The following is a 22,044-nucleotide window of genomic DNA, read 5'->3' on the forward strand; positions in this document are numbered from 1 at the left end:
ACAAAATCTCACAGAAAAAAAAAGCAAAAACAAGCTTTATTGTAGCACAGAATTTTGGACCTACCAAGGAAAAAGCTTTTCATGTGTGTAACTCATAATTGTCTCAAAGTATGCTTGTCAGCCATTACAATTTGCCAACATTCACAGCATCAGAACTCACGATGTAAATCCTAACAGCTGTCTGTGTCCTAATGTAAAATGTCAGAATGTCACGCATGGAAAAAAACAACTAAAGCTATATTCAGCTAATAAAAAAATCCAACAAAAATACAAACATTACTCTTTATTTTCTTCCACAGGGAAAGCATTTTCACAGGTTTTTTTTCTACAGCAACAGACCACATTGTCAGGTTTGTTTACAAATACTTTATAAATATAAAAATGACAGTAAAAAAGAGGCACACAAGGTAACATGATTGTTTGAAAAGACAGTCTTTGATGCTGCTGGATTTTTTTTTAACTCACATTCGTGTCTCTTATATCACATGTCATATTCACAATGAGTCAACACAAAATTGATCACTGCGATAGACATGTCTGTGTACTGAAGTTACAGTAATTTTCTCTTTCCTTTGTTAAAATGATAAACCATCAAAAGCAAGAAAGAGGCTTTCACGCAAAACATTGAAATGGCAGTATTTGGAAGACAGTGCTCGTTGAGTCAGAATTGCAGTGGTTATAACAAAAAGGTTAGTGTTTAGTGATCTGCTGCCTTTAACACGTGCACAGAGACACTTTTAAAGATTGTGCTATAGCTAAATATATTTTCATCTCAATCCAACAACATAATAGCTGCCAAGCATCAAGACTGTTTTTTTTCTTAACTTGCTACACAATAAATCATGTGATTAGATTAATTTCTACTTTCAATTAGTTGATTTAGTTCATTATTAGTTCAAGTAAATCAGCACAGCCTTACACACGTTGGTATAAAAAAGACATATTCAAAAAATGTTAAATATTAAACACCTCAAGTTCATTAAGTGGTAACTCAAACTATGTAAAAAAAAAAGAAAGATAATAAAACAATAAAAAAAAGATGTGTTGGAAATTTACATGATTTTACAAAGAAATTTATATCCTTCAATGAGCTTTGTGAGGAGGAGGAATGAACTCATCTTTAAAAAAGTACCCAAAGTAAACTGGTCTGAACTTGTCCTCACACTGATTTAGAAGTGGCTTTTTCATGCAGTTCATCCAACATCATTGAGGTTTGAGGGAACAAATCTGAATTCAGGACTTGCACTACAAACAACCTAAAGGTTAGTCACAAAGACATATTAAAAGATTTACATCTGTTTTAAGTTACTAAGATGTGCAGCCCCATCTCAGAGCTTACTGTCCCTTGGGAATAAAAGCAGCTATAGTCTTTCAGATTGATTTGAGGCAGCTTTGGTTCACACTTGACTCATGTAGTGAGAGCCATCATCCACCAGCCAGTGTGTTTGAGAGTCATCTGCAGATCTTTGGGGAGCTAGTCTTTGGAAAACCTGAGAATTAAAAGCGAGAAAAGGAACAAGACTTTAAAAACATGAATCAAATATGAAGATGAATAACTAGATACATTTAATTGGACAGGGTGCTAATGTATTTTCCTCAAAGACATAAAAAAGATAACAATCAGCACATATTCTCCTTTTTATCTTAGCATGTAAACAGTTTAAATCCAAACATTATTACATTATTTTACATCACATATCTTCTTTTTGGTTCCAAAGAGCTTTCCCATGATAACGCATATAATGTAATGAATAAAAGTACTGCACAAAATCAAAATATTGTTTAAAATGCTGGCTGACAACTTCAATTACCTTTCTGTGCAAGCTTACCTGCTCATGGTACTTTGGATTTGTATAGCCGTTTGACTCCCGAGTTGCCATGTTTTTAATTCTGACTGCTCCCTGTCTGTCAAGAGAGCGGGATCTGGGAGTTCTGAGCTGACTGCGTCGATGCCAGGACTTGAGCTGCTCAGTCACTACTTGTTGTGGTAGCCCAGCTGAGCGGTAGTGTGGATGAGCCAAGGAGGGGGAGAGCCTGACATCAGCAGGCTTCTGCGATCTTAGGTGAGGCACAGCAGCATCTTTGTAGTGATATTCATATCTGTTAGAAGAAGAGGGAGCAGGCTGGGCGTAATAACTCCGTGCCAAGTCCAGATCAGGTGGGAAGACCATTTCATCATTGTAATAGACTTTGTGAAAACTGGGGCTGGACTGGTGCCTGGGATTATGGTAAAAGCCAGTGCGTGGGAAGGCTTGAGGTCCATAGCTGCCAACTGGGCTGGCGTGTGGGAAAGAAGGCGGATACTGGTGGGGAGAATTGCAGGGAAACTCCTGACATGGTGAGCTGTTGTAAGATGTAAACGAATGTTCAGAGTTGCTGTCCTCAGAGCTGGCAAGGTGTCCATAGTTAACAGCAGGGGGAGGAGTCTCTGGTAAAGTGATTGTGTATTCTGTCAGTCGCCTCCTCGGACCTCTGATGCGACCTCGTTCTTTTTCTGACGAAGCTTCAGGGTTAGATAACCTGTGAAAATCATGACAAACTCCATTAGATACCAAATGCATTAGTATGGAAACAAATCAGACTGACTTAACGAAACATCTTTACAACTTGATATGTGGAGGTAAATGATATTGCTGGGAATTATACATGAGCTGCTAACATTTGGCAACAGAGGTATGTTTTTGTATAGGTGTGGCTACCTGAGGGAGAGCTGCCGATGCACACGCATCTCTGGTGTAGAAGGTGTGCTGTTGGACTGGGTGCGGCTCAGCCTCAGATGGGACAGTTGCACAGGCAGAGCAGGCTGTGGTAAGCAGGCTTCCAATGGCGGCAACAACTCAGTTTTGGTTGGAGTGCTGAAGACACAAATACACACAGAGCTATGATGTAATTTTGTTTTTCAGTTACAGTTTTGCATATTTAAATAACTAAAAAGCTTAAAAGTGCATCCTACTGACTGAAAGAATGAGACTGAGTTTTCATTAATTCCTTAGTCTGAGAAAAAGGTACGTGTCATTTCAGGTAGGAGGTTTTTATTGCAGTTATTGACTACTGAACATAAAACCCTGCTTCCTCCTCTGTGTCATGGTATCATGAACCAGCTGGGTTTATGGCTCTGTTTCAGCTTCCTGTCAGCTGTCAGAGCACAGGTGTAAAGCCAGATGGCAGTGTTGCACATAAACACAAATTTCTGAAATTGACTTCACAATGCAGGGTAGTACACAGCCTTACTTCCTATTACTTTGTTAGATTATTGAAGAGAAGAAGTGCTTTCATGCTGATTCATGTTGTTGCAACCATCAAACATGACTGCTGAGGAAATTAAAAGCAGCTAAGTATCTATTATGCGTGTCTGAGTTGTTTTGACTGATGTTAAAATCTATTAAAGCATGCAAAGAAATTAGCCAGTTTGGGTCACCACTTTTCTCAGTGACTCTCTAAGTGACCCAAACTTTACTTTATTTAAAACCAAAACCTGAAGAACAGCTACAGGAACCATGATGAATGGCTGCTCTGCGTTACCTTGTCTTGCTGGAGGAGCGCGACTTCTTGCTTTTCTGGTATGGCTGGTCGAGACTAGACTCTGTCCACGGGGAGTGCTGGATGGGAGGCAGGTCATACGCGGGGCTTGAGTTCACACTTTGTGTGGACTCGAGGCTTGGATGGGGAGACTGGCTTGGGGTCAGTGGTGCCGACTGTGGAGCAGCAGAAGGAGACACAAAGGAGCCATCCACAAAGGAGTGTGAGGACACAGGGGGAGGCTGGGGGAGCTCTGTCTCTACTGGACAGGGGAGTCCTGAAGACTGTTGGGATGACTGACTCGTCACTTCTGGAAGAAAATAGGAATAGAAGAAAGCTATTGAGTTTATATGAACTTTTGTTTTATTGTTTTAGGGATCATCTTTCAGAAAAAGCACACAAAAGTACTGCCAGACAATTAACCTACAGCCTCTCATATTTAAATTTTGACATGTTTTGTGCTTTTAAACTATACTACAATAGGTAGCTCTTGGTGAACAGATGAGTCACTTATGAAGGGGGGAGGCAAAGGTCACACTTACCTTCATCTTGCACCACAGAATCAGACAGAGAGCTGTCGTCAGACGTACCAAGATCTGAAAAATTAAAAGAAAAAAACGTTGAATGATAGTATAATCAGAATCTCAGTAAATCCTGGGAGCTTTCATTGAAAAAATCAGCCACCATCTCAAGCGCCTGTGCGCCTCTCACCTTGTTGTGCAATATTAAAAGCTGGTAGTGGGGATGATCGGCCGTGCTCCAGGCGCAACTGGAAGGCCTTCTCTTGGAGTAGTTTGAGCTTCTTCTCTTCTCTCTTGCACTGCTGTAGGCGACTCTTTCTGACAGCTTTACTCATTTGATGCTCTTCGCAGAGCTTTCGTGCCGCTTCGTATATCTTCATCTGAAGGGCCAAGTCAGCATCCACGAGGCTTAGTTCTGACTCCTGATAAATTACAAGATGGGGGAAAGGATACAGAGGACTTTAAACACATTGTTTTTTAAATGACTTAATTAGGAGTTTAAGGCTCTCAATGCTGCTTTTACCTCTGCTCCTTGAGGGATGCTTAGTTCATCCAGTTTGAACGCAGCTCCGATACGTTGACGTATCTGTGGAGGTTTCTCGCCAGGCAGCAGAGGGTAATCATCTGGCAGTCGGCCTGTCAACTCCTACACACACAGAAAACATCAAGTCATTCACTTTACATAAAACAATATATTCACATGCTTTCACTTTATGTTTGCATATAAATCCTGGTGATGTGACACCTAATCTTAAATGCCTCTCTCTTAAAAGCAGAAAAAACACATGTTTAGTGACTGAAATAAAGACACATGAGTGTAAACTGTCTGATGCAGTTTTGAAATCTACAGGTATCTGTTCCTGCTCGTTTACATGTTGAGGCACATAGGTTCGAAGAATCTCTTGCATAATTCTGCATTTGCAGATATTTCCTTTCACAACACATTCCTTTGGTATCACGTTCTCACTCTATCGACTACCTGTATCAAAAAACAGCATGAGAACACGCCGTTACCAAGTTTATTAAAAACTGAGAGAAAAACTGTTACTTTGAGTCACTCCTGTCCAGCCACCTCTGCAGACGGGTTGAAACAGAGGTATTGCCAATGAGATTAGTTGTTCTTTTGTCACTGAGTGCAGGGAGAGGCTTGCTATTAGTTCACCTGAGCAAGTTCCAACAGGAGTGCCCAGCCCGAGTGTCAACAGGAAAGAATGATCAGTCCTGGGATTTCACCCTGGAGCACTGACACACAGTGGGGAGACTCTCAAAGACGTATGAGCCCAGTTTCGAAATGACTTCAAATGGGAATTTTGGGACTTATTGGCTCACTGACAGTGCAAAGAGAAAAAAAAGTAGCTGAGACTAAAATGAAGGTTATGTATTGGAAAGGTCTCATGCTAGATTTAAGTTCAGGCAGTAAGGGGGTAGGGTTAGACCACATGAACCACTGGGATTCTTCTTCAAAAGCTTTGATGCATAAGAAAATCTAGCTGTAACCACATTTCATGGTCTAACTTACCATATCTTAGAGGGGGTTCAGGATATGGTAATGGCTCTCAATGGTAAAAGCCACAGTAATAAAGCTACACAGGACATTGGGAAAATTAAAAGACCCCTTTTTCCCTCTGGGGGGAGTTACTAAGCAGAGAAAAACAAAGAAAGATTACTATCCTGCAGACGCCACTCATCAGCTTAAACATGGCCAAACATACATTAGGAAGGTCTTCCTTTGCAGGTTATGTTGTTAACCTGTTGTAAAATGATCCATCAAGCTGTCTATCCTGCTTTTTTTAATCCAACTGTAGGATCTGAGTCACACAAAAAATAGCTGGTACACCAAGTCACAGTTTGTTTGGTTACGCAACTTTTTTGTGCTTGTATTTTGTCTAAGTCTCCAAATGAATTTTGATTATCCTGATTATGTGACTCACTTCTTCTGTCTTCAATTGACTTTTCTAACTAGCCTCATTAGCGCTCGAACCGTCTTTCTGCTGATGTACTGTTTCACTCACAGCTTCTCGGATGCAGAGTTTCTTCAGCTCCCGTAAGCAGGCCTCCAGACGGTCTTGAAGATCTTGGTGTTTGAGCTTCATTGCCCGGGTGTGTGTGGTCACATCCTTGGTGTGTGTTGTTGGGCTATCTGAGCCTACAAAACAGAACAGGGCACTATGTTAATCATCATGTGACCTCTGCTGCTAAGTCGTCTCTTTCGTAGTTTGGATTATTCCATTTAATCCAAACTTATATTTTCAATCTTGTTTGTTGCATGTTAAGTATTTCAGCCTGCTCTTACAATGGCGCCCCATCTGTGATCTTTATCAAAAAGTACACCTGCATCACCTGGTTTTAAAGTTCTCGAGGTCTCTGCACGAAACACAATAGCTACATTCAACAGTGCCTACCTGTTGTTGTTATCGTTGTTTTCATGAGGGCATGCACCAATGCGTGTCAGGATCTTTGTAACCATAAACACTATGACAGTGTTGGTCTGGTGCTGTCTGTAGCTGTGGTGACTAATGACATTAAGATTAGTCGCAGGAGGTGGGAGTGGCTTCAGGCAACATGCATTGAGCGCCACATACCTTCGGAGATTATTAACAGAATCCCTGCAGGTACTCACACACACAGCTGAGGTGCGACAGGAAAGAAGTGTGACAGCACCACAATAGAGTAAGAATTCCTCGTCCCAGAGTGACAATTCCCCCATTCATTCAGGACTTTAACTTTTCATTGTATAGAGTAGACGTCACATGGCTCAATTAGGGCGCAAAGAATGTCAGAAAGACCAGAACAAATCATTAGATACCGCTGAAAGAGGAGGGAACAAGGCTGCTGAAGTTTTCTGTGTAGTAAACAGTTCTGTTCATGACCAAACTCATGACCAACATTTATTAGTCTGACTTTGGCAAGGCCAAAAACTGGGATGACCCTCAAAATGTAAAAAGCACCTAAGTAACTCAACTTTTGCCTCTTGAATAAATACACAGCTGAATCAATTAAGCTAAAAAACAGAAATATTTCTGTCATAGTCAATTTTTTTGTTTTGTCTCAACTCAAAAAAAAAACACATTTTGATTTTTAATAAATCTGAGCTGTAGAGAACACGGCACATTTCTGTTTGAGGTTATTGACATTTTCTTTTTTCACATGAACCAAACATGAAGGTTAAACTGGCACAATGACTTTTTTTTCTCTTTTTTTGATCTTCTCACTACTTTTAGGGCTTGAAAGCCATTATTTGAAGAGAATAGGTCAGTGGACAGAGCAGGAACCCAAGGGACAGCCTGAAAGGAGTGCAGGTTAGAAGTGACCCTGAGGACTAAAACCTCTGTGTGTCACATAAACACTAAACCACAGCTGCAAAACCAGCTCATTTTTCTTTTAACTGAGCTGGGTGCCTTTTGAAGCAAGAGGAGCAATGATGAGTCCTCAAACTGATAATAAAAGTCACAAAGTCTCCTGGTTTCAAAATTAGGGCGTGTCACACTGGTCATCCATACTGTGCCCAGCATGCTTGAACCCTAAAGTCCAGCTCGTTTGGCAAGTGTGACCGTGCTCCTTGACTTTGACACTTTTCAGAGAGGTATGCTTCAGTGCAGTACACTTCATGCACTTATGTCTGGTTCATTTTGGAGTAGTGTGACTGCAGGCTGTACTAGCCAGCAGGGGGGAATGGCGCTGCAGGGGGCCAGTCCTACTGGAGTATAGTAGGTATGGGTATTTCACCATTTAGTGAAATCTTGATCTGTTTTAATGGACAGAAGGGGTGACCGACAGAACAGATGTGACTTACAACTTTAATTCTTACTTCAGTTTTTAACTCTAAACTTCTTGATGGCTTGTAGGCTCCATTATTTACCTCTTTTTTTTTTTTTTTTTAGCTAAAGCACATTCTTTTATGGAGAGAATGATGTAAGACATGGCGACCTGTGATTGACCTCAGAAATGAATGAAAGATGATAGTTTACTGTCTGGCTCAATGAAAACAAAAACAGAGAGTCAAGATCTGATCTTCTTGAAAACTGCTTGAAAACAACACTCTCTGTAAATTGTAGTTTCTTAAAGATTGACAGATTGATGACAACAGCTGCAGATACTAAATACTAGTGTTGGGACAATATGCTTTTCTCCCGATTCCATCCTTTTACAATTTTGGGATGCCGATTGGATTCAAATAGTGATCCTTTCATATTTCCGATTTTTAGTTTTTTTTTTTTAGGTTTTTTTTTTTTTTACCACCAGACCACGTGAAAAAGTTGAATGATGATGATGATGTCACCAGACTATATCAGGATCCATATTTGCAAGCCAGTTTTTAAGGACTTATTCGGGGATCTGACATCTCAACTTTATTCCAACCCAGCTTATATACAGACTAAAATGAAGGACTTGAATGTGAAAAAAAAAAATTTGACCAAAAAAAAATCACAATTCAAAATTGTTTAAAAGAAATCCTGTTACTGCGATCCATCGATTTTTTTTCTCCCACCCCCACTAAATACAGTCTTTATCAATGTCTGAATGAAAAAGAAAGAGAAATGCCTGAACCTTGTCTATCTGCATTGATTCTTTAAAAAGAAATACACGTGTGTGTGTGTGTGTGTGTGTGTCTGTGTATGTGTGTGTGTGTGTGTGTGTGTGTGTGTGTGTGTGTGTGTGTGTATGTGCATGTGCAGTATTCTTTCTGGATGATATGCACTGAGCCTTTAGTATCATGCAGGGCACAGTGAATGATCTGGCAGCAGAACATACTGGACCACATCCATTTTAGACCCTGCCTGAGTTTTTTGAATGATGTCGTGTTTTCTTGACACAGAGGGTAATACACAAGTGTTTGTTTCACTTTAACTGCATTTAATTCTTGAAACGCATGAAATAGTGCAGATGAGGAGAAAAAAGAGAGTTGATTGAACAGTGTGGATTATTTTATGAAAGCTATTCAGAACTTGTTGATATTCACTTATCTAGAATTTTCTGATGGCATTCCTCCAATGGGACGCATCTCTATTTGTGCTGGAGTGTATGTGGCAGTAACCTCTGAAGTTAACTCTGTCAGGACCAGATTTATGTTCAGAACAGGGTCCTGATTTTACAGAGCTGAAAAAGTGAGGGGGCAGAATTATGTCTTCATTTAGAAAACAGAAACACATCAAATCACAGATGTTTAATACCTGAGGAGTCAGTGAGCTGAGTAATATACATGATAGCTGATGGAGGCAAAAAACTATAATGACTGACCATCTTATACACCGTTTGTATGAGGACTATTATTTAGAAATGATAAACATAACCTTCAACTTTAAATAATTATATCCTTGATTTTATGTTTGTGGTCATTTGAAAGCAGGAGCTTCCTTAAGATTGTAATAGAATGAGGTGTTTCCATTATGTTCATCCGTTATTGTCTAGAGAAAAGTTTACTAGCTTCAAGACATCAGTGCTCTGTCCTTGAAATAAGAGAAAATTACAATTAACAGAGAAAATATGAATTTATCTGTTTTGAGTCTTTTGAAAAACAACAGTTCAAAATCCCTGAAGCAAGAGAAACTCGGCTTCCTGTAAATCCACTTTGTTTCCTCATCAAATAAACCCTTTTTCTACAGCTACTTATTGTCCTTTCGAAACAGCTGGGCGTAAACCAAAGACAATCTGTGATTCACCGTGTTTTCTGGTAACTTCAGCTCTCCTGATGCTGATACAGGTTTAAAGGAATCAAGACTCAATGACTTGAGTGTGGAAAACTGTAGAAGTTGTGATGATCACATCAATGTTGTTATAAAGACAAGTTGTTATTTTTGAGACAAAATGATTGGAGGATCTTTTTTTTTAATTCATTTTGTCTTGGCACTAAAGAGACTTTAATGTCCGAGAGGACGATATCCATGTGAATAAAATCCTTCAACAAAAGCATGTTTTTAACTGTGACAGCTGGTCAACAAGCCACCTAAAACATATTTTAGTGAATGTTTTACCTGAATGTAGAATGATGCCGCTGTCTGTGTCACTGATCTCTCCGTTAAACTCCATGTCAATCGATCGACTTCCTCTTAATGTTCTTTAGTGGACAATGTTGACTCTCCCCATTTCCTGTAAGTACAGTTTCAGCTTTAGTTTTGGTCACTTCATCAACACTAAATGACAGAAAAGTCAGGAATCATTTGAGACACTGTCTGGAAAGGAACAAAAAGCAGAACAAGCTGTTTTCAAATGACTGTTTTCATTAAGGAAGCAATATTTTACACCCAACAATGTTTTTTCACATTTCTGAAAGTCGTCTTGTCAGAAAAAGTTTAACAAAAAAAAAAACATCAAAAATACAGAGCAGCCCAAACTACAGTTGTCCTTATCAACTATTAGTTGGTAGTTTCAAAATAAAAAGAAGGTAGTCATTATTTTACAGATGATAATCAGTCTAATTTAAGAGCGAGGTCTAAACTCAAATAATCTTTACACAGATCTCAGACTGCCCACTGGTCTATGATACGACCTGCCGCAGCAGTGATTCAGGTATGACCGTAGAGTCAGGTGTAGTCACAGTCTCACAGCAGGACTACACAAACATGTTGCCATGTCTGGGGTGTTTCCTGGCCTCTGATGTCATATGAACGTCATTATTGCGTTCCTGAAGATAAGAGGCTCAGGGCGCGTGAGCAGAGAATATATGTATAAAAAACTTTGAAACTTGTAGGTTTGATTATTAACTCAGAGATCACAGGAATGTAGCTGCACGGTCACAAACAGAGGGGTGGAGAGGTCGTCTGGATTCCAAGCCGCTATTGTTCGAAGGAACGACCAGATGAGCCCAAGTCATGAAGCAACAACATACAATTGTTTGTTGTTGCCATACATTCATGACAACAGGAATCAACAACAACACCAACAACAACTGTTTCACCATTTCTTCGAACATGACACATGCTCCACACGGCTCATATGACTCTGACTGGAGCTTTCACACCCCTGACTCTCAGATAATTGGCTGCTGTGTTTGCAGAGTTAAGGCTAAAAGAACAGCACAAACAACAACCTACAGCTCTGAAAAACAAACTTAAACTTAAACTATGCTCTGTAGAAAGAATTTAAAGTTACTAGCTTTGATGAACACAAGTATTTATGGTTCTTTGTAACTACAAAGTACAAATTACCACAGTTAATGAGTGAGGCATGCATGAATACCAGTCCGTTGGTGAAGTTTTCAACCTAAGCAAAACAATTTTCAGTACAAACTGCATCGAGCTGTGTTCAAGTATCACTCCTGCTCAATATAGCAACAAACCCAGACATATTAAAGAAATCAAGAAATAAACCCATGGGCCGACTATAAAAATGTAAAAATATTGAAAAATGCTTTTTGAGGAAAACTTTGCAAATTTTTTACATTGCAGATGGATTTAAAGATTTAAAGGATTTTAATTACAGATAGACAAAGACTTTTAAAAGACACAACTGTTAAATATAAGTGCATTTTATCCCAAAAAAAAAACACACCCAGAGTCTCTGAATCATGAAGCTGTTGTTTAAAATATTGTACTTATAAGGATGAATTGGTTTTGAAAGCGAGGAATCAAAACTGCGGAAGTAGCTGGATGCACATTGGATGTGCAGCATCTTGCATCAGGAGCATTGTGCAGGTTTGTTTTCAAATATAATTTGTTGTTTGTCATATTTCTCACTGTAACTCTTTGTCTGATGAAAGCATACTTATTTGAGTCAAGAGGAAAAAAACACAAGAATGGGAGAAGGTGCTGAGACACCTTTACTGAGCTGGAAAACTAAATTACTGAAGAGATTTACCCATTTAAGCAAAGCAATCCCTCCACACTGGTGTATCTCATAGAAGTCTGAATGACCATTTATAAATTACAATCACAGTCATTTCACATTGATGAAACCTATCTGCATAAAACACTACAAGTTATCATAATCTGTAAAAGTCACTTACTTTAGAATAACTTGAAAAAAAGGGTGAAAATCCAAAGAGTGAAAAGGTTTCCCTCAGAGTTGCAATAAACTGTAGCTGAGAAGACTGTGGACAGGAGTGGGAGCGAGGCTCTAACAAAGTGCTGCCTGCTGAAGAGGAGTGGCCTCTAACAGAGAGCTGAACACTTGAGTCAGGATCATATAACTCAGCGTCACCCTCTGACTCTGAACTGTGTCAACATCGATGACAGAGAGACAGAGAAATTACGCTTCAAATCATCCTCTTATCAGTGGAGTAATGAGAGGAGCTGCCGACATGACTAAAGTGTTTCGTCACTAAATTCACCAATAAAATGACACAGTGTGAAAAAAGGACACAGGCAACAGCGGACTTAGAGTTGATCGGTTGATTGGTGGAAGTTTCAGGACAATCGCTGGTTTAAAGTTGAGCTAATTGAGCAAATTTTGTGCATACTTGAATTCATGACACACTTTTCTTTCTTTTATATTGAAAAGAAACTACAATACAGACGGACCATTTTGCTAATTTTCTAAAGTGGACCAACTTCTACTGAACAGACTGATCGGCAATAAATTATGTGTTAAATACAATTCAGCCCCATTCACTTTGTCTTTGTGGAGTTATTTCACATTTCATGGAAGCAGCACCTCTAACAGCACCTTTAAATTTTTGTCACTTATTCCTGAGCCTCCGTTTAATATAAAGCTAACCATCCTTTTGTCATCACTGACTATGTGAAACTGTGACGACATAAATGACTGTTAACAACTCTGTTTTACAACCTCCAGTTTCTCACAATGACGCCGATCAACAATCAGTGAGACACTTGTGCTCCAATGGTGCAAGAGATCGAATGTCAGTTCATGCATTCCTGCTGCCATCTCTTGGTCACACATCTCAAGCAGCACAGCAAAAAGCAACCACACAAAACTGCAAGCTTAGATTTGTTGAAAGCTTTTTTAGACATCCCTTCTCATCTAAAAGAAATACCAAAACCAAGATCGCATTTCTGCCACAAATATAAAGAGGCGAACACTTGGTGGTGGGACAGTCTACATGATTTACTGAGACGCGGGGGCACCACCTGCTCTCTGGGTGCATGGCTGGCATTCACTCTGAATCCTAATATTCATTTTGGCTTTCATGGAATGTTGGTGCTCCAGCACCCTGGGAAAAAGAAAAAGGTCCGGCAATTCCCAGACACTCAAGAATCACATCTCAAATGACATGGCACCGGGACAACAGCAGGCACAGTGATAAAACAAGGCAGCAGATATTTGGTGATGTCAGTCCTACTTTTAGGTAACACAGGTGCCTTCATGCCTTCAGCTTCTGCATTCAACTGTTTGTTTTGTTTATAACTCACGGGCAGACAACAAAAATGTAGGGGACAGCCGTTTCTCACAAAGCCCCATACTTCAATTTAGAATAAAACTAACTTTACTTTCATTAGTGATAAATCTGATAATTTTCAAAAAAATTCATCACATTTATAAAAAAAAAAACACAAACAACACAAATAAAGAGAATATTTAAAACCAGACACAAGTAAGCCTAAAACTGATTTACCCAACAAGCTGCTCCTAAATCAGATAGAGGGCCCTTGTAATATTTGTAATATTCACTCTTTTCTTTCACCTTTCAAGGCCCCACTTTATCAGGCTAGACAAATCACCAGTTGTACCTGTAAGACGGTATTAACAGTAAAACAGATATCTTATTGACTGAATCTTTTAAACAGATTACACACTTAAACCAGCTTTTTAACCATTAGCAACAGCTGAACTTTTTCCAAGTCTTGCCAAAGGTATCATAAAGCACCTAACATTGCTATGCACACTGCTCTATACTCTTCAGGCAGGTACTGATGATGATGATTTGATGATGATGATTTGATTTATTTCGGTCATGTCAGCACACTTATACAACATCACACATTTTCAATGGATCACATTGTACATGTCCGAAAGGGAAGACGGGAGAAGCAGAGCTTATCTAGTCCCGTCCCCATTGGGGAGGTACTGAGTCAGTGGTAAATTTAATGTGGGTAATCCGAGTTTTGAGTACTTGTATTCCTTTTCTTAAACTTTTTTTGTTCTTTTCAAAATACTTTATCAACATTAGGAAAAACAGTCTACATAATTAATCAGCACCTCCAGCACAGTTTAGATGAGTCTAAGCCACGTGTAGCTGAAGAACAATGTGAAAAGATTTGCATCACTTCCAGCTGCTGTATGTTAATATAAAAGCAGAGGAGAGCTGGGTCTTTAGTAAAGATGCTACCTGCCAAGCAGCTCGAAAACCAAAATCTGATTCAAGCAAAGTGCAGTCAGGCAGAAGAACAGCAGTCTCTTCTGACCATGGGAAACTGCTTTAAAGAGGTTAGATAAATATATGCCAACAGAGCCATGGCAGCCGTGGCTACTTTGAAGTCAAGGGAACCTGAATGACTTCAAAACAAGTTCATTCCCAGCACAGGCATTGTCCAGTATCTAAGAGTATAGTTGGTAGAAGTCATGGTTAGTTTATATGAACCAGCTTCCCAGAGGGACACAGAGAGAGGGCTTTATGTCGACAACACAGCAGCTGGCTAAACAAATTCTATCTTCTTGAGTTGTTTTATAATGTGCAGCTCAACTACTGCTACTGCTGTGTGTAGAGCAATCAGCTGCCAGAGGGTCACACATTTTCGACTCAATTTTATGGCAGCTTGGTTCTTGAGCCAGGTCCTGGTAGATCATTTAGCAGTAATGATGCTTAAATCAAACCGGTGTCATAAACTGGGCTATAAAGTTCCTTTAATGTGCTGCAAGTCCAAATACTTGGAAAGGCAAACAAAGCAAACCTTACTGTGGCTGAGTCCCCTCCCATGTGCCTGCAGTTATGCAGTTTTAAGCATCAAATAGCCCGAAGGCTCTAATTTAGTTAACTAAGGATGTGAAAACCACCTCATGTATCTTAAATGACAAGATTGAGTGCTTGATGTGGATCACTGTGGTAGGGCTGCAAGCAGCGAAGTGGTCTAAACTGGCCAAAGCCTCAACTATGTGTGAGAGTGACAAAGCTCTAAAACATTTGTGCTATTTCATTAAGATACAAAAGCTCTTCTCAAGTGTATGTCATCAAGTTAAAAATACACAAACTAGATCAAGAAGTATTTTAGGTTGAAAAAGTACATTTAATTCGCTCTTTGCAGTTGTATTCTGGGATATAAGTTCTCTAAAAGCCTCAAAACCTTCACTAGAACTTCATAAAAAGTTTAGTGTGTTTGAATAAAGTCTGGCTGCAGGGCAGTTTTTGTAATTACTGTCCTGCTGGCAGGTCAGGAGGTTTCAGGGGTTAAACTGCTTCTGTCCTCTAGTCCTCTGGGTCAGTGGTCAGGAATGTGTAGACAGCAGGAAATTTCAATGCACAGAAGTCACACACTAAACTACTGAGATTGTTTCATTAAAAAATCTTTGGGGATCAAGTAAAAACATACAGTGGGTCTCCTTGCAACCATCTGATTATGTCTCTATCATTTAAGAGTTTCTGTATACAACAATTCTGAGTGTGAATTGAAAAAAAAAACAAGACAAGACATGATTTTAGACTTTATCATGTCTCACAGCAACATCTTTGTCAGAGATTATGTATTTCTGCTGAAAGAGGATGTTGTTAGCCTATCACTTCTCATATATCTGTACAGTTTGCAGCACACCTTTGAACTTTGGTTCTCCTTTACAGACAAGTCACACCTCTATATGTAAGCGAGGGGACTTTACATGCTGTACAGTTATGTCATATAAAGTAAATAAAATTAAAAAAAAAAAATTAGAATATAAAATATCCATATACAATGTTAGGGGAACTAATGGAATAGACTAGAAAGTTTATAACGAACGTCCCTTTCATTGTTTATCTTCATGTTGAAGTACGACAAACGTGAGAACTGTATCAGATTGCGCCAAACTACTTTTTCATACCCCTGCAGTTAAAATTCATTTGTATAATACATTTTCAACACTTAGAAACCGCTGGATCTTTATTGATCTATCTCTTGCATCCATCCGCTAAATCATCCTGAGGGAGCTGCAGGGCCGCGACTGTAAAGGAAAAGTTTGGGAACTCGCACTACTTTAAAAGCTTTCTCAAACTCTCAAACTTTCTTCTGCAGAGTACACTTTCTTATATGAACAACGTTTCAAAATACATTGTCAGCAACCAAGTGTGTGCACAAAACGGGTTGTTTGATAAAACATATTTCAGTGCTTTACGCTCTTACCTTGGAAGCTAGTTAGCCAGTTAGCAGCGTGCCTCATCTGCATCCATACAATCTGCTCTCCATTGGCTCTCCGCCGTCTACCAGATTTGAGCTGGAAGTTTGTCTCTATTTACGTTTACAAACAAGCTGGAGCCAACAAGGCCAAATCATCAGATTACGCCTCTGTAATCCGAACAGATAGGCGGTTACAGCACGGTCACTGAAATAAAGTCTGGCTATCCAAAGGTGAAAGTGTTAAAGAAGTTACTTATTCAGTCCAGAAAAAGTATCGCTATGTGGTGTGGCATTCGGGTGCGGTCGAAAACATCGGGCAATGAACAAAGAACACCGTTTACCATGGTAACCGCGTCAAAGACTGTGGTTGTACTGGTGGGCACCCTGATATAATGGGTTAGACAAAGCTGAAAGCATTATGTTACTATGAACAACAAACATAATTGCCATTTTGTTGATTAAACGAGTTTTGCTGAAAGGCTCATATTGTCCTTGAGTTTTTGCAGCGTCACGAGTTCTGCAGATCTGATACATAACGTCTGAAATCAAACAATGTCAAGGGGAAAAAGATGATCAAGCAAGGACTAATTTGCGATTATTTTCATTAACTAAAGGATGAAATGCTCACCATTTTTGCTATTTTATTTATACCCACCAAGAAGGTTTATAAATAACGAGTTCATGAGGTGTTCGTGAACGCCGCACGCATCATCCACGTTTCCGCTACTGTGTGGGCGGTTTACGGGCAGGGGACTCTGAATGATAACAATTTATCATATTTTTACCATCATACCTACTGTAGCATCTGTTATACTGGCCAGATTAATGTTTTGTATTAGAGAAGACAGTGTACACTGTAATAGACTCACAGTAAGTTCACAAATACTTTATTTCAGCCACTAGGCGGCAGGAGTGCGTTGCGTAGACTGTAGAGCCTGCTGTGTGAAAACACGTGAAAAAACAACATAACAATAAGGAGACAGTCGACTCTGCTGAAGTGACCATAAAAAGTCTTTCGATCCCTAGAGCCACAGTTTACTTCGGAATTGTTTGCAGTGCTCTTGTGTCAAACCCAGCAGCAAAGCAAAGAAGTCACTTCATTCATATTTGTTCCAAAGGGAAGTTTTTCCACAGCATGTGGAACACAGCAACATGCAGGTCAGTGGGCTAGCCAAAGACATCATAGCCTGGTGGACAATCAAATAAATTAAATTCATAAATTAAATAAATGGTAGAAAGTTAAGATTTGAAGGTGGCCAGTCTGGAAGCATCCTTTCATTAAAATAGACACAAACTGTGGTCAAAATTCAAACTGAGCTGATTTGGTCCACGATGATAAAGGCTATACCGTTTATCTTCAAATGAGAATGTCCTGTTGTGTTTTACAACCTATCTACTTACTGCCAAAAACTCAGCTGGCAACTTTTGCTTGTATATGGCAGTCAACATTGGTTGACAAGCTGAAGGAGTTTTTTTTTAATATAAATATTGTTGTTTATTGTAAAAATTAGAGACTTGAATGTTATCAATTTTTTAATACAAGTTACCAAAATTTTACTCACTTCAAGTGGTTCTGAAGAACATGTCGTTAGAATAAATATTTGACCAACAGGTTACAAGAAAAGAAGCTGGGTCCATAGTTGTTTTGACTTTCCACCATACTTATGATTTGAATCCAACCCTTTGACAGTTAAGTAGAGCAGGGACTACTGGTTACAGAGTGCTGTTGAAATCAAATGGGTGTAGGGCTGCACGATATTGGGGAAAAAAGTGATATTGCAATATTCTAGTTTCCTGAGATATATACTGTGGTGTTTTCTTAAGTTTACTGCTTCACTCTATTGAGCTGAATTTTCCCTGAAATTATAATTTGTCATCTTATTGCCTCTGTCTCTCTTTGGCTCTGTGAATGTTATGTATGTTAGCAAAGAGTTTTGATCATATCTGTTAATTATTGATATTGATCTATCATACTTTCTGCAAGTGATTCTCGTCACATCAGGTCAGACTTTTTGATAAAGCGCTCCAGCACAGAGGTTCCATCTTTTAAGTTTCCCTCTGTGACCAAATAACATTATGGGCATATTCTTAGAATATGAGCAGACACATAGTGGCCCTCAAATATGGCCTCCTCCCATGTTTTGCCTTTTTTGTAGGATTGAATATTTTGCCAAAGATATGAATCAATGAAAAGTAATGTTTGGAGACATTTCTAGAACAAGCATAATGTAAAGCATATACCATAACCTTTCGATATGAATATTGCACAAACACATATTGTGATGACAATACTGATAATACATATTGTGCAGCCATAAATAGGTACATGGAAAGTTCAAAGAAAAAGTGTTAACTTTGGCAAATCAAAGAAATTGAGAGACTTTTCAAAACTAAAACACATCACTTGAATATGGTGAAAGTAGTCATGGTTTGTAATAGGTGAAAATTTATGAAGCCCTTGATGATATGTAAAACTCTTAAAATGAAAACCACATGGGGCCTTGTTTTTTCAAAATGTAAATGCTGGACCTCTATGTTAACATGTTTTCAATAGTCTTCTCTGATCTGTTGTATCATGTCTTCCTCTAAAGTTAAACAAAGTATTTTCATTAGTCAGTATACTTCCTTTTTGTTTGGTCTAATAAAATGGCAACCACAGAAGCTTCAGTGTTTGTATTTCTCAGGAAGTTGATAAACCGAAAACAATCCTTTAATACTTTTAAACAAAGGAAGATCTGTTGTAAGATGAGCAGGTATCAGCACATACCAGAAGCATGATCATCTTTCATGATTATGTGAAATGCATTAACTGACACTGAAGCCTTGTGGGAGGAAAACAGAGAAGTTATTCATCTGCGAGTCATAAAAAGTACAAAGGTGTCAGGTTTGCCAGCAGATCAGAAAGAAGAAGAAAGATCTTTTTTCTTTTCTCTTTATCAAGAGATCAAATAAAGCTCATGTCAACTTGTGCTGACTTTAATTCGTTAGCAAGGAATCCACAGCTAATCAATCACCTGGTCTGAGAGCTACAACGTCAGTATAAATTGAGAAATTAAAATTTTCTGCACCACATTATGACATTCTACTTTGTCTCTAAATTCAGAGCAGCTTTTCTAGAGCTGGTAAACGTTAGGATAAGCAATTTATATCAACTGATGTTTTTTTGTGTGAACTCTATTGTATAAGTGCACACTCTGTATTATTATTTATAAAATATTTCTAGTAAGAGAAGATGCTAAATCATTATGTATGTATTATGTACATTATATATTATGAACAAGTGGAGAACAGTCTGGCCATTTTGTCACCAAAGACTTCCTATTTAAAGTAATGTGTTGCTCTTGTTCTTGCAGACGTTTCTTGTGACCTTATGTGACCAGGAACACTTGGACGGGAAAATTCTGTGATAGAATTGTATGATCGCAACAGTCATTATTTTATGTCCTGGATTCGACTGAACCGGTAAGTTACCATTAACTGCAATTCTAATTAACTTTTCCTTTCAACCTTCTTTTTCACTAAAAAAAACTCATCATGAAAACTTAGTGTTACTCATATTGTAAGTTAAAACAGTTTTTGCTTGTGGGGGAGTTTTGTAATGAGAAGGCACAGGAACATGATCAGCAGCTGAATGTGAGAACATCTGCAGAATAGTCTCAGAATTAACAGGAACAGAAACTGTCTCACATGTCTGAAGATGGTGATAAGATTCTGTGCCAAGGTCTCACCTTTCACTTTGTGTGTGCCAGACTGGCAAAGCTGAGTTAACGAAATACTTGAGAGGATTAACAAGTAGCGATTACTTAAAAAATACTTATATTATTTTGAAGAAGTCTACAAGTAAGTCCAGAGCACAGACTCTTCAAAACAAAGAACAAAGAATGATAAAGCTCAAATTTTTTCTCAAATCAAAAACTCAAAAATTCACATGTCAACTTTGCAAACAACTTTTAAATTCAGTTTTGAGATTTCCTTTGGTGTGTTTTGATTGGCATTTTTTTGCCTTTGCCATAATTTTTTACATTCAAACACAAACAAATTTAGAAAAGCTTACAACTGTGGAAACTGCCAAATAAAGAGATAACAGCATGACAGATGAGAAGACATAATCAATACTTAATAATTTCTCAGGGGCAAAATTAAAAACTAGGACAATCAAAATTTCAAAAAAATCCCTCAGATACTTTTAATTCATATTTAGGTGTCCCTTTTAAAAAACTCAACCTTCTACATAACCTTATCATCACTGGAGGAAACATTGCTTGGACACGAGCTTCTTAATTTAACCTGAAAATGTCCCACAAAAAAACTTTACTTAATTGGGCTGCACTCTATTTTGTAAAATATTTCAGACCAAATTACTTAAATATGACATATCATGCTGATGCCTGTTTAATACTTACATATAATATAATTAATTTGAAAACAAGACCTTTCGCCCCCTGGATTTTCAAAAAATGAGATATTGTATTTTTTCTGATATCCTAGAACCAGATTTGATGCCTCTGAAAACAGGTCATTGGCATTTGGCCGCGAGATTTCGACCTTCATGACGACACAAGGATCCTCTCTTTTTATTGGAGTAATCTGATAAAGCAGCTCCTCCTCTGTGATGTTAGTTAGTCTCACAACTGCCACCGAGGGATACACCCACCAAGAGCAGAGTATAAACGTATAAACTATACATGTTACATTACTGGTTTGACTCACCACACTGAAGCGTCCTGAGATGATCTGTGTCCAGGTGGATTTTCTTCCTCCTGAGCTGCAGGACAGTCCGGGTCTGACTCGGGGTCCAATACAAAAGGACGACCTACACTCTGCCATTTTATTAGTGCTATCAATGCCTTATGGTGAAGTTTTGGCAAACAGCAAACTCGCTCGATCTGCCCCATCCAATATGGCGATTTTGTAAATACTGCCATGCTGCAAAAACCGCCCCTGGCTCTACCCCCTCCGCCCCTATGATAGAACTGACCAATCAGAGCACAAAGGGCTGTGACGTTGCGAGGTTACTGGAGGTCATTCTCGAAACGGAGCAACGAGATCTTCAGAATGGCCTAAACTGAGGATATTGAGAACGCTATTGTGGGGCAACGAAGGAACTTAATGACTTGTACTGAGGGCAGAAATGCTTTACAGGCATCCTAGTCTGGCATAGTGAAAAGGAGAAACAAGCATGTATGTCCCCTTTAAAGCTCCTGTGAGGACATCTAGTTATGCTTCTACTTTGGCTCCCCGCTGTGTACAGAGCAGTTATTTTTATATGTGTGCTGACTTTGTCTTGTACAGAGGTGTTTTTGAAGGAAAGTTGCTGGACCTTTCTCTTAAAAGCCAATTGTATTACTCACTGTGAGTCTGTACTGTGGGATATGACAACATGGGCTGATTCTGCAGCATGCTGTAACTCCTCTTATCCGACACTTCCCTGCAGCAGTGATCGCATTCATTAAATGTTTTTCCAAATCTTTTGTCACAGAAATTCTTTTTTGCTTTTGAAGGTCATAAAGAGGCTTCAGTAGTAATTTGATTCTTCTTTGCTACTAGCCAAAACCTTCCCACAGGGGGCTTTAATGATCAGACTTTTTACCTTATTGTCAAAGCAGGTTCATTGGTGTTATTACTTACCTGCCATGCACCCCCCCCACACCCCCCCCCACCCCCCCCCGACAGACAGTGTGAGTGTTTTTGTGTGAAAATGTAGAAAACTTTAAAACTGTTTAGATCTTTTGTTAAGTCCATTACCATTTGTATAATCAAGATAATTCTTTGTTCTTTTCACAATAGGGAAATCTATAGTTTCA

At 38.9% G+C, this 22,044-nt stretch overlaps 1 protein-coding gene across 1 annotated transcript; it reads right to left on the reverse strand.

The window, feature by feature from the left end:
- Positions 1-53: 53 nt before the first annotated feature.
- Positions 54-16,530, reverse strand: inavab (innate immunity activator b). The gene is made up of 10 exons (XM_074671834.1): positions 16,247-16,530; positions 10,013-10,127; positions 6,053-6,186; positions 4,564-4,686; positions 4,231-4,462; positions 4,062-4,115; positions 3,523-3,829; positions 2,700-2,855; positions 1,830-2,520; positions 54-1,490 (listed from the first exon to the last, which is right to left on the reverse strand). Exons 2-10 carry the CDS (start codon positions 10,065-10,067, stop codon positions 1,398-1,400), a joined length of 1,845 nt encoding a protein of 614 aa, XP_074527935.1. The 5' UTR covers positions 10,068-10,127; positions 16,247-16,530; the 3' UTR covers positions 54-1,397.
- Between the last annotated feature and the right edge of the window lie 5,514 nt (positions 16,531-22,044).

The sequence above is a fragment of the Halichoeres trimaculatus genome, unplaced genomic scaffold, assembly GCF_033239565.1.
Source record: "Halichoeres trimaculatus isolate MK-OKI-2021-1 unplaced genomic scaffold, fHalTri1.1 fHalTri1_scaffold_1, whole genome shotgun sequence".
Taxonomy (NCBI): Eukaryota; Metazoa; Chordata; class Actinopteri; order Labriformes; family Labridae; genus Halichoeres; species Halichoeres trimaculatus.